At 43.3% G+C, this 16,187-nt stretch overlaps 1 protein-coding gene across 6 annotated transcripts in view; it reads left to right on the forward strand.

Moving 5' to 3' along the window:
- Window positions 1–16,187, forward strand: part of LOC138629778 (ubiquitin carboxyl-terminal hydrolase 2-like) — a 53,914-nt gene that overhangs the window by 11,268 nt on the left and 26,459 nt on the right. For all 6 annotated transcript variants that reach the window (XM_069687350.1, XM_069689500.1, XM_069691174.1 and 3 more), the window contains one exon: window positions 1,887–2,712. In XM_069687350.1, the coding sequence (XP_069543451.1) occupies window positions 1,951–2,712 (762 nt within the window). In that variant the 5' untranslated portion in view covers window positions 1,887–1,950. The remainder of the gene's footprint in view (window positions 1–1,886; window positions 2,713–16,187) is intronic.

Below are 16,187 nucleotides of genomic sequence, written 5' to 3' on the forward strand. Positions count from 1 at the left end.
GCCCCAGCCGCCCGGCCTGCCTCTGTGTGTTTTGGCCAGCAGTGTGTGTTGGGCCGTCTCCAGCACGGTGCCAGTCTGCCTACTCCAGATCCATAAGCTGAATTATTGATAAACCCGCGGTCTCAGGAAGATGGAGAGAGGGCAGCGGAGGGAGAAAGTGATAGGCACCCAGAAGGAAGGGAAATTACACCGAGGAGGCGGGTGGACTCGGAGGGGAGGCAGGTTGCCGAGGAGGAAGAGAGAACGACGGAGGATGGGAAGCAGTGAGAGAGAGAGAGAGAAGAGGGGAGAGAAACAGATTAAAGAAATAGGAGCCTCTCTCACTGAACTCAACACGGATCAGCAACACCAGATACTTTTATTTATTCAGACGCTGCTGTGCATGTGAACAAGAGCCTCTCTCGGCCTCGGCCGCCACGGGAACACACTGTGCTGGACCGGCTGGACTCTGCCATCATAGCTGTGGGAGAGCGGAGGGGTGCTGGGGCCCTTCAGGAGAGGGCATGTACAATTTGAGAAGTTAAAATAGCCTGTATAGATTCTCTTCCATATAGTTTTACACATTTTGGAGAATGAGGTTGAAGTTGCTGGAGGGTGGTGGGGGGTTCCTAATGGAGGACTTTTTCCTCCATTATCTGATTAGAGAGTCCCAAGAAAACCTGTGATACAGTTGTATATAATATCAAGCCATCGGTAAAATTGACTTGACTATTGTAAAGTATTTTAATAATTCAAAAATTAATATATAGACGTCATGTAGTTTGATAGACCTGATGTCGGACATATGCAAAACGTTCAGTGAAAAGACGGACACAAATGTATATTCATCTTCAGAATATAACACAACCTTTCATACAGTCTGAACACGAAAGTAAAAAAGATAAAGAACATCGTACAGTTCGTCCATTGTTCACTAAAGAGAGATTAAACCATAGATTTCATATTAAAGTCCCCGTGAAGGTCAATAAGTTGAAGATGGTTGTTTCGGCTCCGGGTAGTTTTACCAACATGGATCTGAAAGCAGTTTGGGATGTAAAATCTTGGTGTAAAAAGGTGGAGCTTATTAAATAGAAAAATGAGAACTTCCTTGCCCGATGTCGATGTGTTAAAATGCTTCGTTACACCGGGCAAAACTGCCACGTCAGACAAAATCACATCTGTCTGGCACAACATTCGCTCGTATTAACAAACTATAACAACATTAAAGAGTGGGACTGTAAAGCTTAAAACATGTCTTTCATTTGAAATGTGAAAGACACGGACAGCAAAGTGTACATGTGCACTGCTGTCTTTTTTTTTTTTTTTATACGACCAGAAATGGTCATTTATTCACATGCAGTCGCTATAAAGTCCAAAATGGTTCCATTATTTTTGTAGACCAGTTTAGTGGAGACATTGCCCATTAGTTAGCACTCACTGTTGCATTATGGACCACTCAGACATTAGATAAACTTTGTTAAAGTAGACTTGATGTTCACTTTAATATGATTCTGATAATATAGTGCACTGGATGGAGGCTAATCGCTGCCCGTAAGTCAGGAAAAACAAAGTGAATAATCACTTTGAAACTGGACTGCAGTAATGTAAAGGAAGTGTGATTTGTAGTAAGTGACAAGATGATGATTTAATCCTTTGAAGGGCAGGACAATGAGTATCTGGTATTTGTGTTACACAGTAAGCCTGCTATCCATCATCGTTTTCATGGTATTAAAGTCAGTCATGCACTTTCTTCAATCCTCTTGTCTCTTTAAAACCAGATCATGCTTAGGGAAGCAAGAATAAACGATGTCCTAACTGCTGCCTCCGTTGTTGCTGTAGTGTAAGTATCGATTTGATTGTTGCTGATGAACTAATACAGAGCTTGTGTCTCTTTGCTGTGTCTGCAGTCGATGCGGTCTTCCAGAGGCTCTCCCTCCCCGTGGCTGAGAAACCAGCAGCAGCAGCAGCAGCATGTCCCGCGTCTCCTCCACCGCCAAGCGCTACGCTGGCCCCTCCTACACCAGCCACTACAGCTCCTACGGCTCCTCCCTGACCCCGGGCCTTAGCTCCTACAGCGAGCGGGACAGGCTCTCCTCCTACAAGTCGCCCACTTCCTCCTCCTCCGCCTCCTCCTCAGGTTACTCCTCCTCCAGCTATCTGAACAGCTCCGCCGTCCGCAGCCGCAACTACAGCACCTCCTCGGACCCCGACCGCGACCGCGACCGCGGTCGAACCATCCCACGCACCGACATCCTTGGAAGCAGCAGCATCGGCCGCCGGAGCGAGAGCCTCAGCAGAACCCCCGTCAAGAGCTACGGAGGGTCGGGGCTGAGCGGGGGGTCGGCCTACACCGGCTACAGTTCCTACTCCTCGTCCTCGGCCCAGTCCAGCTACCTCTCTTCTTCACCGGTGGCCTCCAGCATCTCGCTCAACCGACGGAAATCTGTATCCCAGAGTGACTTGAGCAGGGACCTGGCCTCTCTGCGCCTCAACGACGCCTCCTCCTCCTCCTCCTCCATCCCCTCCTCTTCCACCAGTGCCCTGCGGAGCTACCGCAGTCGGGCCAGCGATGTGGCTGACTCATATGGCACCAGCTCCCGCCCGAGCTACTCAGGTCTGTCGCGGAGCTCCACCCAGGAGGCCTTCAGCAGCAGCAGCAGCAGAGCCTTCAGCTCATCGACTTGGGAGCCGAGCAGTAACGGGCTGTCCAACTCCCCCACCAGGGACTCCACGGTAAGACAAAGTCAACTGTTCTTATTCTGCTTTTATTGGAGACGTACTCCTCCAGAGAGGATCAATAGCCAGGAGCTGAGTAAGGCTGAGTGGAATCAAAGCTGCAGTCGTCACCACAGAGCCACACTGCCTTCATTTCATTAAGTCCACACATGGAACTCCCCCACAATGCTTTGTTGCTGCTGGTAGCACTGTTTTTTACCAAATGGGGGCACTATTGCTCAGAACAGAGTCAATGCACTTGAGGTCCTGGTTTACAATAACATCCCACACACGTTAAACTCTTCCATCTTTTTTTTGTAGCCTGTTTGAGCTAGTTAGTAAAAATAAACATTACAATATACCTTATTCTCTCCTATCATCATAATAACAGTCCTATATTATGCAAACCAGAGTTCACTAGTCCAGTCCACGTATGTAGTTCAGTGGTTATGTGACAAATGAGCTCTTAGCTTGGATATGTGACCCCTTGTAGCCCAGCAATTAGCTAGCTTACACCTCTGTGAAGCTGAGGGTGAGCTGGGTCTGTGGGCCACGAGGCTCAGTAGTTCAGTATTAATGACCTGAGGTTACTCTAAGCAGGTCAGAGAGCACCACTGACCCACTTCCCCTCTGGATTAGTCCCGATAACCGCTTACGTGAATGTTGGCGGGTCGGATGGTTGGAAAGAAGAAGAAGAGTGAGAAAGAGAATTAGGTAGAATTTATGATCATTTTGGCTTAAAAGTGGTTTTAAGTGCATTTTGACTGGTTTCATCCATGAATGAATACGTTTTAAAATGTCATCACAGGTAGGATCAAACCCACAGTCCTCACTTTGTGGCATATTTCATTTATTCTGAGTTCTGTTGCTCATCATGTTCATTATATATCAGCCTTAACATTAACAGGGAATAGTTCAAGACAGCATTTCTTGTTCCTACGTACATCATATTCATTCATCAGAACCACGGCCAAAGTCATTTACTGAATGTATAAACACATAGAACAGCAGTATGGTGAAAGAGCAGTATATATAGCATATACAGTACATGTGTATATGATGTATGGACACAATAACAGTAATATTTTGAATATATAATATATAAAAAAAACAATGATAGAGCTGAAACAATTATAAGTTGATCAATTACTGAATCAAAAACACATTGATTATCAAAAATGTTTTATAATCAGTTCATTGTTTGAAAGATTTTCATGTAAAACTGCCCAATATTTGCTTATTCCAGCTGCTGCAGTGGGAGGATCTGAATATTTTCGTGTTTTGAGTTGTGATCTTTTTTTCTTCCGTAAAATACGCATTTTCATTATTTATTCCACACCAGTGTGAGGAAATGATCCGCTGGTTCATTGCGATTCTCAACGAAAGCTTCAACAAAAACATTCTGCGCTTGACTTTGAGTTCATTAATTAACATTGGACTCCTTGACATTATATTATACAGCTGTTCCTATGTTGTCATATTTCCCCTGAGTCCCGAGTAAATGTCATCCAGTGCCCTGCACATCCACCCAGGTGTTTTCACTTTCTCTGGCCGTTCGGACACACCGTGCGCTCGGGTTGAAAGCGGGCGGCCCTGTCGCAGGGAATTACGTGAGGTCACTGGACACCGTGTACTAGTCAGAAAGTCTGCACACCCACGCAGTCCTGAGAGGAGCTCTAATCACGCAGATTAATTAAAATCACCCGTGTGGGTGTACCATGGGTGTTCCGGCCCTTTAAAACAAACAGTCATTTGAAAATATCATAATACAAACGACTATGTAATACAGTATGACGATACTATGAAGAAGGGCGTTTTAACAGTATTAACCAGCTGGTCTTGTGCTACCTGCTGACGTCAGGAAGTACACTCCTCTCATGGAAGTCTCTATTTAGACATAGAAGAAAATGAAACAACACGACCCCCACATTTCCAAATCCTGAGCTCTGCTGGGTCAGGGATGAAGATCACTTTATGTCCACGGGACTACGGAGTGAACTGTAGAAAAAACAAAGGGGGGGCTCTATTAAAACAAAGCAGTGAAATGCTCTTTGCTGAAAACATTAATTTGATAGTGAACTGTGAACGTGTAGCTCCTCACTGACGTGCAAGGATTTTCCCTGGAGCCAGCGGCCACCCATCCCGATCAGCTCAGGTCAATAACTTGTTAACCTCATTTCAAAATGTCTTAGTCAATAAAAAAGATTCCCCAGGAAATGGAGGGCAGTGAAGTATAAGTGACCCATTTTTGTTTGCAGTGGAACCAACAAGCCCGAACTTGATTTTTGTATTATTGACCTATCAAATAATCAACACCTATCCATCGCACAGGGACTGAGAGGTAGAGGGCTTTAACTGGATGTCAGCAGCTGGACCATTAGTGCTGTTAATGAACCGAAGGCCTCTGTTACTCCAGGCCTCTTCCCTCAGGGCTGGGTGTCGCACTGACAGCACAGAAATTAGCCCCACTTTGGTTCTGTCTTGTGTTTATGTAACAACAATGCGTAGACAACTTGTGCTGAACAGCAACTGCTGTGGCCACAAATGACGTTTACTGGCTCGTAGTCATATTTAGTACATCGATAGCAGAAGTAGAGCGAAAGTGTTTCAGTCAGTGAAATGACTAAGACTTGGTGCGCTGAGCTGAGAAAGATGCATTTAACTTCCTATGTAGGAGTCTCACTTAAATAGTAGTAGCGGTAGTTGATTAATGCTAAATATATTATTATTTTTATTTATTATTATATTATCCCCGTTTTACAGGGAGTTATATGGTGCAGTTGAGCAACCAGCTGCAGGAAGAAATCGATGCCAACTGAGAAAAAGTCCCTAAAATCAGGAAACCTCCGCAAGGCTAGCTGTTTCCATCCGTTTCCAGTCTTTATGCTAAGCTAAGCTAACTAGCTACATATTTACCGTTCTGAATCTCCTCACAAAACACTTGAGAGGAACTTATAAGAATACTTTATAAATGTCAATCAACTATTCAATTCAACTTTATTTATATAACGCCAAATCACAACATAGGTTATTTCATGGCACTTAACACATTAAAGTCCTTACAGCGAAACTTTACAATATTATACAGAGAAACCCAACAATTCAACAATTCAACAATTCCCACATAAGCTAGGAGGGAAAAAAAAACTCCTCTTTAAGGGAGAAAAACCTCCAACAGAGGGAAGAAAAACTCCCTTTAACAGGAAGAAACCTCCGACAGAACCAGGATCAGAGGTGGGCGGCCATCTGCCTCGACCGGTTGGGGTGAGAGGAGAGCAGAGAGAGAAAAGAACAGCATAGAGATAGAAGAGAAGAACTGTTGGTGGAGACGACAAGCGCAGGACAGAGACATGCAGCTCCATGACGGGACATCTGCAAAAGAAAGAAGAGAAACTACGCGAGCGAGGGAACTAAATGGAGACAACAGACAATAAGAAGAAACTATGGGAGAGAAGAAGATGGTGAGATATGAGTCAGTTAAAGAGTAGGAGGAAAGAAAAGAAGCTCAGCATGTAACGAGGTCCTCCAGCAGCCTCGGCCTATAACAGCATACCTAAGGGTTGGTTCAGGTCCACCTGAGCCAGCCCTAACTATAGGCTTTATCAAGAAGGAACGTTTTGAGTCTAATCTTAAAGCTAGAGAGGGTTTCTGCCCCTCCAACACAAACTGGGAGCTGGTTGGTTCCACAGGGGAGGAGCCTGAAAACTGAAGCTCCGCCTCCCATTCTACTTCTGTAAACTCTGGGAACCACAAGTAGACCAGCATACTGAGAGAAGTGCTCTGCTAGGATTATACTACTATAAGTAAATATAAACCAGTCATTAATTTAGATGTACTTAAGTAGGCAGTGAGCAGAATTATTACGATCGTTAGCTGCAAATGTAGCTTGATTCATGTGTGTTGGTGTGGATCTACTGGATGATGGTCCCTTTAAACATGCACTTATCAGCAAACATGGCTTCATGCAAAAAACAAAAACAAAAAAAAGGCGAGTGTCAAGGTTGTGTGTGTTTTGGCCAGCATGTAAATATATGTGACATTGATGATGATGAGGGGTGGACATGTGCTGTGTCCCGTCCCAAGCGGGCTGTGCCTAATGTGCACCGTCTGACACATTTGGGTGGTTCGGGGGCTGTCAGCGGTGATCTCATAACTGATGAGACTCACAGTGACGCTTTGAGCACTCTCCGGTACGGGACCAGCGATATTAGGTCAGCCATCCTCAGGGCAACAGAACTTTTATCAGCTTCAACATCAAGACGACGAAGAAAGAATCTTCCTGTTATTCATAGTGATCATACGAATCCACCCTCCACCCAGCAGTCACCGTCAAGGCTGCAACCACGGATTATTTCCAGTGACCGTTCATTGACCTGGCAATTACTGAACTTTAAAAATCACCAAAAAGTTATTATTTTCTGTCAAATGGACGAATCATTAAATGTTTCAGCCGTACATGGTGCTGTTAAACGTTCACTTGTTGCTATTTAGAATTTGTTTTCATTGACAAAAATATGACTGACGGAGGTGGGTGGATTTCCCCCCCCCTTTTTTTTCTTCTACAGTGCAACGTTTTGTGACATAACATTAAAAAAAAAAATACAGCTAAAATATAGCAGATACTGTATATACAGAGAAATGACTTCATGAACGGTACATGGATTTACATAACCTGCACTGCTACTGAAGAATGTTCAACAGATTCTGTTGCTCAAGTCAGAAAACACGTTTGGTGTATAAACATCCAGACATCATGCTTCTTGTTTCGTTTAAGACAGTAAATCACAACTCCTCCAGTTCCCTCCACATATTCTTCAACTTCACTTTCAGCCTCAATATGTAGAATAAAACCTCTTTCCGACTTTTTTTTTGTTGCAGTTGTAGTTTGTCGAACTTCCCAGTAACAGCAGTGATACCAGTTCTCCAGAATTAATGGAGAACAACTTAAATGAACACTAGCTCTCCTCTTGTTGTGACATGAATGTCTAAGCTCACTTGCAGTGTTGAAGGGTCTCTTGAAATGCTGCTTGGCAAAGCAAGGCTAAACCCAATCCTGATATTTTCCCAGAAGCTTCCAACACATAAATAGCAGCTGCTGGTGCCTCATGGCGTTGTACATCTTGTGCCATGTGGAAGGCAAGCTGGTTAACATGACTCTTATCATCCTTGTTTTTCCTGTTTTCTCCTCATGCGTAATATTCAAATCAGACCAGGACACATAGAAGAAACCAGAAGGACCCTCTGAGACCGCTGCCATGGCGAATAGTCCACTCGTCAGTGATATGTTAATCTGGAACTGCACCACAACCGTTATAAATGTCCGGATATATTTCCACAACTATGAGAAAGATGTCAAAATATGCTAGTGCCAAGCTGAAGCTTCAAATCTCAGCTGTTGTACCAGTTCCAGTTCTCCTCTATGAAGCCACTTTCCCACAGTGCTCCATAACGACTGGTCCACGTGAATCCCAGAGGATCCCTCGTACCTGTTGAGGATCCCTCGTACCTGTTGAGGATCCCTCGTACCTGTGAATGTGGATTGTGATGTGAAGTCTGTATTTCTAGACTTGTTGGTTTTTAGTCACTATTTACTGCCATTAACCTGATTTTTATAGCCCCAACAAGTCATCTTAGGGTATTTTAGGACATAAGGTCGAGACCTGAGAGTATTATAGAGAGAAACACAACAATTCAACTTTTTTTACATGAGCAAAAAATGTCGCGACAGCAGGAGGACAAACTCCCCTTCAACAGGAGGAAAACTCGGTCGGGACCAGACTGAGAGGTGCGTGGCCATCTGCCACCACGGACTTCTGTTTAGGGCTATGCTTCCTTCATACTGTCACCCAGCTGGCCAGGCGTCCGAGCTGCTCAGGACTAGTTAAAAGGGGCTACGCCGGGTCGGCATCAGCTTCTGGGAGCTGACTAGCTAATGCAGCAAACATGTTGTTTTCTACAATCCGGAGATGTGATCCAAATTCAGTGCGCCTCGCCTCCAAAGCTGTGAAACGATTTCATCAATTCTAAATACCATTATCACGAAAGGAGGGAACGGAGAAACTTAACAGCAGACACGCTGAGCAGGAAAGAGAAAGGGAAACGTATAAAGTACAAAATGTTACAACTTCGAAACTTAGCCGCTTTACAGAGACATTTAGTGTTTGGGAGCTGAGATAAATCCATGAACAGCGGCGCGGTGCATTGGCAACAGGAAGCGACCCAATATGCCAATATATTACTGCGACGGCAGACGTGACACACAGGATCAATGATTAACATGCACGGTATTTAGTAAGACAAATTTGGTATCTCACAATGTAAGTGAACGTAAAAAAATGCTGCGGATGCTTCAGATCCACTATAAAAACTTGACGGGTTCTTCCTTGACCCATGACACAGCATTCTACCACATTTCATGTAAATCTGGGCCGGTCATCTCTCCATAATCCTGATGACAAACAAAGAAATCAACAAACAAACCACACCAACAACATAACCTCCTTTGGAGAGTTTATTAAAAACACGACTGCATGAAGCATTTTTATGGATTTCATCTTCTTCATCACATGCTTCTCATGTGTTTCTCTGAATTCATCAGAACCGATTCATGACTGGAAGCAGCTTGTGCAATAACTGCCGGTATCTTATAAATGATGGAGCTCCCAGCTCTGATAACAGTGCTCGAGCCTGTCAGTTGTTGGTCTTGTAATAAACTGGGTCACAGTAAGAACTTATAGAAAGTTTATATATAGTTTATCACGTGTCTATTAGTTCTGATAACACACTGCTCAGCAAAATAATTACAGAGATCTTAGAAATCCTAAAAAATAGGAACAAAAATGCAAGAAGGACCACCTCTCAGGTTAGTCCAACTTATATTTAATAGTACATTGAAATTATTACCCAAAACTTTGATCTACATATAGTTTGTATGTGTTCACTGTTTTTCTTTTTGCTGTGTGGTATTTTTAGCAATATTAAGCTGTTTCAATCTATTTTCAACCTTCTCATAAAGTGCTTTTGATAATCTGAGTAAACTGTTGGCGTGGTTACAACCTGTCTGCTCACCTCACTCCATTATTATAATCACTATTGGGACTTTTTCAGGTTGTCTTCAGGAGGTTTTCGGGCTCCATTGTCGCGTTGATTTCCATCCAGCTCGTTGATAAGACAACGACAGCCTTTCACTCACTTTTTCTCTGTTGCTCCTGCAGACAATCAGCCACACGGAGGCCAGGTCTTACCCCAAGTAGCGCTGTTCCTGCTTTGTGTCTAGACTTTTTGTTGAGTCAACAATATTTTTAGACTTTCTGACTCAGTTTGCCACCCTGGTCAGACAGATTATGGTTTGAATAAAAAAATAAAAAAAGGGGGGGAAAACACATTCTAGTACAGGATGGAGCTTTTCTTTAGTCTTTGGCAAATAAGGGCCAGCAGCTCTGTTTTGTAAGCTAGTATTGTTGGCCCGCTTGATTACAAGGGTTTTTGGGTCAGTGTGTGGCACGTCTGTCAGGAAAGCTATTTTAACAGTACACATAAACTGCTGTTCACTGCTACAGTACTGTAGTGTTTCATGGGTGTACCAGTATCAAAGAAGTGACTTTGGCGAACGAACGACACAGAGATAACTGGTGGAGAAATTTTATTCACTGAAAATTTCATGAGACTATTTGAATGGGAGTCTATGGAGCCGCAGGCTTTTTGGAGCCAACCTCTAGTGGCACTCAGTGGTATTGCAGTGATTATTAACTGCAATACCACCTCTGCATTGGCTTCATTTTTAAGACCCAGAAGCCACGCCCACGTTGATACACACACACACACACACACACACACACACACACACACACACACACACACACACACACACACACACACACACACACACACACACACACACACACACACACAATCAATGGGTAGACCTCATTATCTGTCCCCCAAATGAACCTCAAACTATTTCTTAGAAGCACTTGTTGACCCCTGAGGTTTTCTTAAACAGCCCCCACTTGTGCACAGTGAGTCTAGCCAACAGCTTATATATGACCTTTATTTAACCAGGTAGAATCAATTGAGAACCAATTCTCATTTACAATGATGACCAGCTTATGGTTGTTATCTCAACCACTGCGGAGCAGTAACCAAGTTCCTAACTGTACTCAAGAGTTCATGAAGGTGGAGCAAATAAATAAATTTGCTTTGTGGGTCAGCTTTCCCTTCACCACTATAGTCTGATACAATGGTTACATTACACCTAACTTTAGTCATAATAGAAATATTAACCATGACATTTATTTATTTATTTTTTACCTTTTATTTTGTAGTTTAACAGAAGATTTCTAACTCAAAGTCTACATGCTCGTTTCTTTTCAAGCAGTCATCCAGATTTCATTCAGAAGAGAATTAGCTCAGTTGTCATGGAGATCAGTTGTCTCACGTTTTGAATGAAGCTTTGAGGAATGTAAATACAGACTATGTTAAATATGGTTGGTAGGGCCAGAAAAGGTAGTCAGTGCACCTGGAGTTATAGTTATGTTTAAAAAAAAATGGAAATAGTGTTCATTTTTTTTTTTTTTTTATCAAACTCATTAAAACCCGAGTGTGCAGCAATAATGCTTTATGGTGAGTGGGAACAATGGGAAAGTAGTTACTGTAGTTGTTATCAGCAGTTGTAGTAAGCTGTGACACACAAATCACACAATAAAGCATTGAGGCCATGCAATTTGCATAAAAAAAAATCTGAACCCTAACCCTTCTCAAAGAAATAACGGTAATATTTGAAAACAGGCATGTCACACATTTTCTTAATCCAGTATGACTGAAAATATCCCAAACACATTTCCATTAATCTCCTTATAATTCATTATTTTTTTTAAAAGAAGCTCCTTAAAACTCAAGAAGTTGCCAAAGAATCGTTACAAATCTTCATCAGTATCAAAGTGAGAGTTGTTTCTACATCCGTGGCTTCATTGCAAACAGGAAGTGCTAATAACTAATTTAGCATACTGTTGGTGTCAAACAAACACATGCAGGCTTAAGAAGGAGGTGTGTGTGTGTGGGGGGGGGTTATAGTAGCCCACAACTAACTGAATCCATAGCAACATCATAACTCCTCTTTACAATCCTCAAACCCGCCCAAATTATAGTAAATGTAGTTCCAAAACATAGATCACGATAATCTCCCAAATCAAGGTAAAAACAATAGAAGACAATAGAAGTTATGAAATCCAGTTTTTCCATCCACATTTCATGTTGCACTATCAATATTTTGATGTCTTACTTTGGCTCCCACCAACGTGGTCTTTATATCCCCGAAAGACTGACTTTCCCTCCCGACCACTTGCATGCAGACATTACACGAGTGCTGGAGATTAAAGATAAGGGTTGACGGGGGATGTTTGAAAGTCCTCCCTTACATTCTTTCTAATTAGGAGCAGATAAGCAGCTAGTTTTAATCGACTAAAAAGGTCAGTTCAGACTCAAAAGATAAAACTAGAGATAATCTGGTGTATATTTAACTTTGGCCTTTTAATTTTCTCTTCAGTTCGACATGGACCGTACTGAACGCTTCATTCTGTTCTCAAACATGGACACGGAAGGTTTCAGCCCGTTCTCAGCCTCTCCCACATACTCTCCCAAACTCTCCCATCCTCTCCCACATCCTCTCCCAAACTCTCCCACATACTCTCCCACATCCTCTCCCAAACTCTCCCAAACTCTCCCACATTCGTAAGTCGAGGCGAAGCCGGTGTCCAAGCATCAAGTACTCACGAGCTGAATAATCCTATGTGCCGCGTAAAGAATGTAGAAGAACAGCCCATCGGCGACAATGAATTGCTGTATTTGCGCTCCAAAAGACTACGTTGTCCGGAGGGTAAAATTAAACCCCTCAGTGCCTAATTTAGTCCAGAGATAGAACAGCTGTCCCAAGATAATTGTACTTTGACTTCTCCTAGATAACATTGCTCAGAGACAGCTTTTGTCCCATTTAAATACGAGACGGCTTTGCTTTTTTTGTGTCAGATATCGGAATACAAACATTGACTTCTCACGTTGTAGTTTTCCACCTCAAGGATTTAGACATCGCTCACACACACGTACACACGTTTAGCCTGCTGAAGGAATGTGCTCCTTGGTTATTTGTTGTGTACACATTACTTGAGCCTGGGTCATGAGATAGTTGCTGGGAACATGCTGCACTGCGTTCACTTCAACACATCAGTTGAGGTAGAGTGACCCCCCACTGTGACCCGGTGACGACGAGTACGGACAAGCGGGATGAAACGATGGCAGACGGCACACGTTCCTTCAGATGTTGGCCTGGTTGGTGTTATGGTGACTCTGAATCACATTGCCCTTCGTGGGAGGCGAGGTACAGCACATTCTTCTGCCTTTCTTACTCATTAACTTTATATGCAGTCATAAACGTATTATAAAAACTGATCAAATGCCAAGTCTCAGACCGATCAGCTGACGAGTGTAGCTGCCAGCAGAACTATAACATGATACTGCAAATAATTCTTAAAACAGTTCTAGTTTTGAATTTCTGAAAAATCAAAACATAACCCTCATTTGCTAAAAACAGATGCATTCGCTCATTGTTAAGTCTTCAGGACTCAGTCAGATTGAATCACACTGTGAGTCATGTGACCTTATTCATGGAACTGAAAAACACCCAATAAAAAACCCGCCTACAAGCTCTACACAATGTTTTTAGACTATGATAGATGAGTTGTTTTCTTACACTGAAAAGACTCTTCTGTAAACAAGTTCATGTTCGGTCCCTCGACAAGGAATCTTAGCTTTTAGTTGTTTATTACCGATATTATTATTTTTAGCAATACATATTTTTAAATGTATTAGTCTAACATCTTTAATCGACATGTTGCTCATTTCTGAGTAAACCAAGGGAATACTTGCTCACTCAACCTCAAAGCTGCTCTTATTAATATCTTATATTAGTAATCGATCAAATGACTGAGTTTGTAATAAGTGTCACTTGCAGTTACAAACTTACAAACAATGTTTCCATTGACTGTGAAGATCCCCTCAGCTTAACGGAGCATTTGAATGTCTTCCAGGTTGTTTTGATTCTCTGGATGGCAACTCTAAAGGCCCCATATTTTACGATTATATTTTTAGAAGAGATGAGGTTTTATGTACCAGGAGCTACCTTCATATACTTTTACATCTCCTCTCTTAAGTTTCTCTCCAGAGCCCTGACAAGAACAGGCCGTTTTGTGTCTTAAAGGCGCCCTGATATAAGAGACCCTCTCTTCTGATTGGCTGACTCTTTCTGAGTGACACAAACCACAGGTTCCTTTTGGCCTTGTAGATTGCTAGCTACGCGACAGATCGACCGCTCTGTATTTCCTTCCATGTAAAATGTTGGACGATGGGCCGTGGTGAGGGTGGACACTTATTGTGACATCACAAACTTACAGTATTCAAAATAGTACAGTTGTTGAATAGCGATTGTGTGCATTTCACTGTGGACTCAGTGTTTTAACACTTTCACCTTTTTTTTTTAAAGCACCTAGACCTGCTTCATAATAAAAAAGGAAATGGTAAGCTGAATTTATACAATACAGGACCTTTGATTTGTTTGGTTCAGTCTCACAGCAAGCAGCTATTATCAGTTCAAAGTGTGAAACAGCAGACAGACAAAGTGAACTACTACCTGCCTGGTGAACATAGTAAAGCATTTATCAGGAGTTATTTGAGGATCAGACTTCCTTTGGGGTCCAGAAGCTCCAAATGAACATAAGTGTGGTATTCGCTGGATGCGTTAAATAAAATCAGATGCATACCAGCAAGTTTGCAAAGTTAAACTTAAAGGTGATAATACTGAATGAGTTCCTATATCTTGTTTCTGCTGCCAACAAGGTCCCAAAAATGAACTAATGCGTAACATCTCAATTGATGATGGGAAAAAATGTAGTTCATGTAGACCTGAGACACACTGGCTGCACTGTGTGTGTGTGTGTGTGTGTGTGTGTGTGTGTGTGTGTGTGTGTGTGTGTGTGTGTGTGTGTGTGTGTGTGTGTGTGTGTGTGTGTGCGTGCGTGCGTGCGTGCGTGCGTGCGTGTGTGTGTGTGTGGTGTCTCCCTCGCTGTACTGCTGCAGCTCACTTGGCTGTGTGTGTGTGTGTGTGTGTGTGTGTGTGTGTGTGTGTGTGTGTGTGTGTGTGTGTGTGTGTGTGTGTGTGTGTGTGTGTGTGTGTGTGTGTGTGTGTGTGTGTGTGTGTGTCCACATGATCAGTGTGTCCGTTAATGTCGCTCCTATCATGAAATAATTAGGTTCCGCTGGATTATCTGGAAATCAGTAATCAAATGTTTGAGGTCTGTCAAGTGAAGAGTTGTAACCAAAAAGCAGTCACGCTATTTGTGTGTGCCCTCAGACACACACACACACACACACACACACACACACACACACACACACACACACACACACACACACACACACACACACACACACACACACACACACACACACACACACACACACAGCCTTCAAGATATGGACACACATAATATAATGGAGAGCCTATATGCTGGGACTTGATACTACACGTGGTCGCAGATGTTTTGCCACAGCAGCCAGCCAGCTGTGACGTCTGTGCTCGGCTCCTCTGGCGCAGGCTGTGACAGCTCTAACCTGTTGACATGTATGACGACATCAAAATCAAGACGTCTGCATCCCACGCGCTGCAAACACACAGTGTCCCAGGCGTCCGTGCGCTGTTGTCAGTTGTCGTTGTATTGTATGAAATTGATGCCGGAGCCTCGCTTCACATTTAACGTAGACTTTTGTCACTAGTGTCAAGGTAGCAACAAGATATTATTATTTGTTAAATAAAGAGCAACGTTTTGAACAAAGGTGGCTATAAATCTGCTCCTTTTGAGCCCTATTTGATATTTACCCACACAACTGTTGTCTGGCTCTACCTAGGTAATGTTGGTAAGATAGTCATTCTTCTTCATCCTTTCATGACAGACTGAAACAAACTCCTACTAAAGACAAACTCCTCTTTGTGCTGCCGGTGATTCACCGGGACCTCCTCTCGGCCGCTTTCCTAATTTTAGAAGCTGTGGCTCAGATTGTGGGAAAGCACACATCACTGTTGTCACGTTAAGACCGCTGTGTCATACAGACATGGAGCCGTGGGCCCTACAGGTTCGTTTTACGTCATGGTCATTGTGGAGAAGAGTCGTCTCCTTGGACCGCAGCAGCAGCAGCGCGGAGAAGATGCTCTGTGACGTCGACGGCACGGCTGGAGGCGGGCGATGACGTTTGTCGGAGGCCCGAGTTTTAGCCGAGCTCAAAGGGGGCGGAGCTTCCGTCCCGTAACGCGGACCGGGAGCCCGGTGAGCATTTAATGCCATTCACAGACCAACCCCGTCCAAAGGACCAGCGGGTCGCTCACACCTGCGTGGAATGAAACCGCAGTCGGTCCCTCTTCTCCCGGTAGGACGTGTCTCTGGCCGGTT

Source organism: Brachyistius frenatus, unplaced genomic scaffold, assembly GCF_029030835.1.
Source record: "Brachyistius frenatus isolate BFR_SWC_R1_liver_20210118 unplaced genomic scaffold, ASM2903083v1 Contig_1, whole genome shotgun sequence".
In the NCBI taxonomy this organism is placed as follows: Eukaryota; Metazoa; Chordata; class Actinopteri; family Embiotocidae; genus Brachyistius; species Brachyistius frenatus.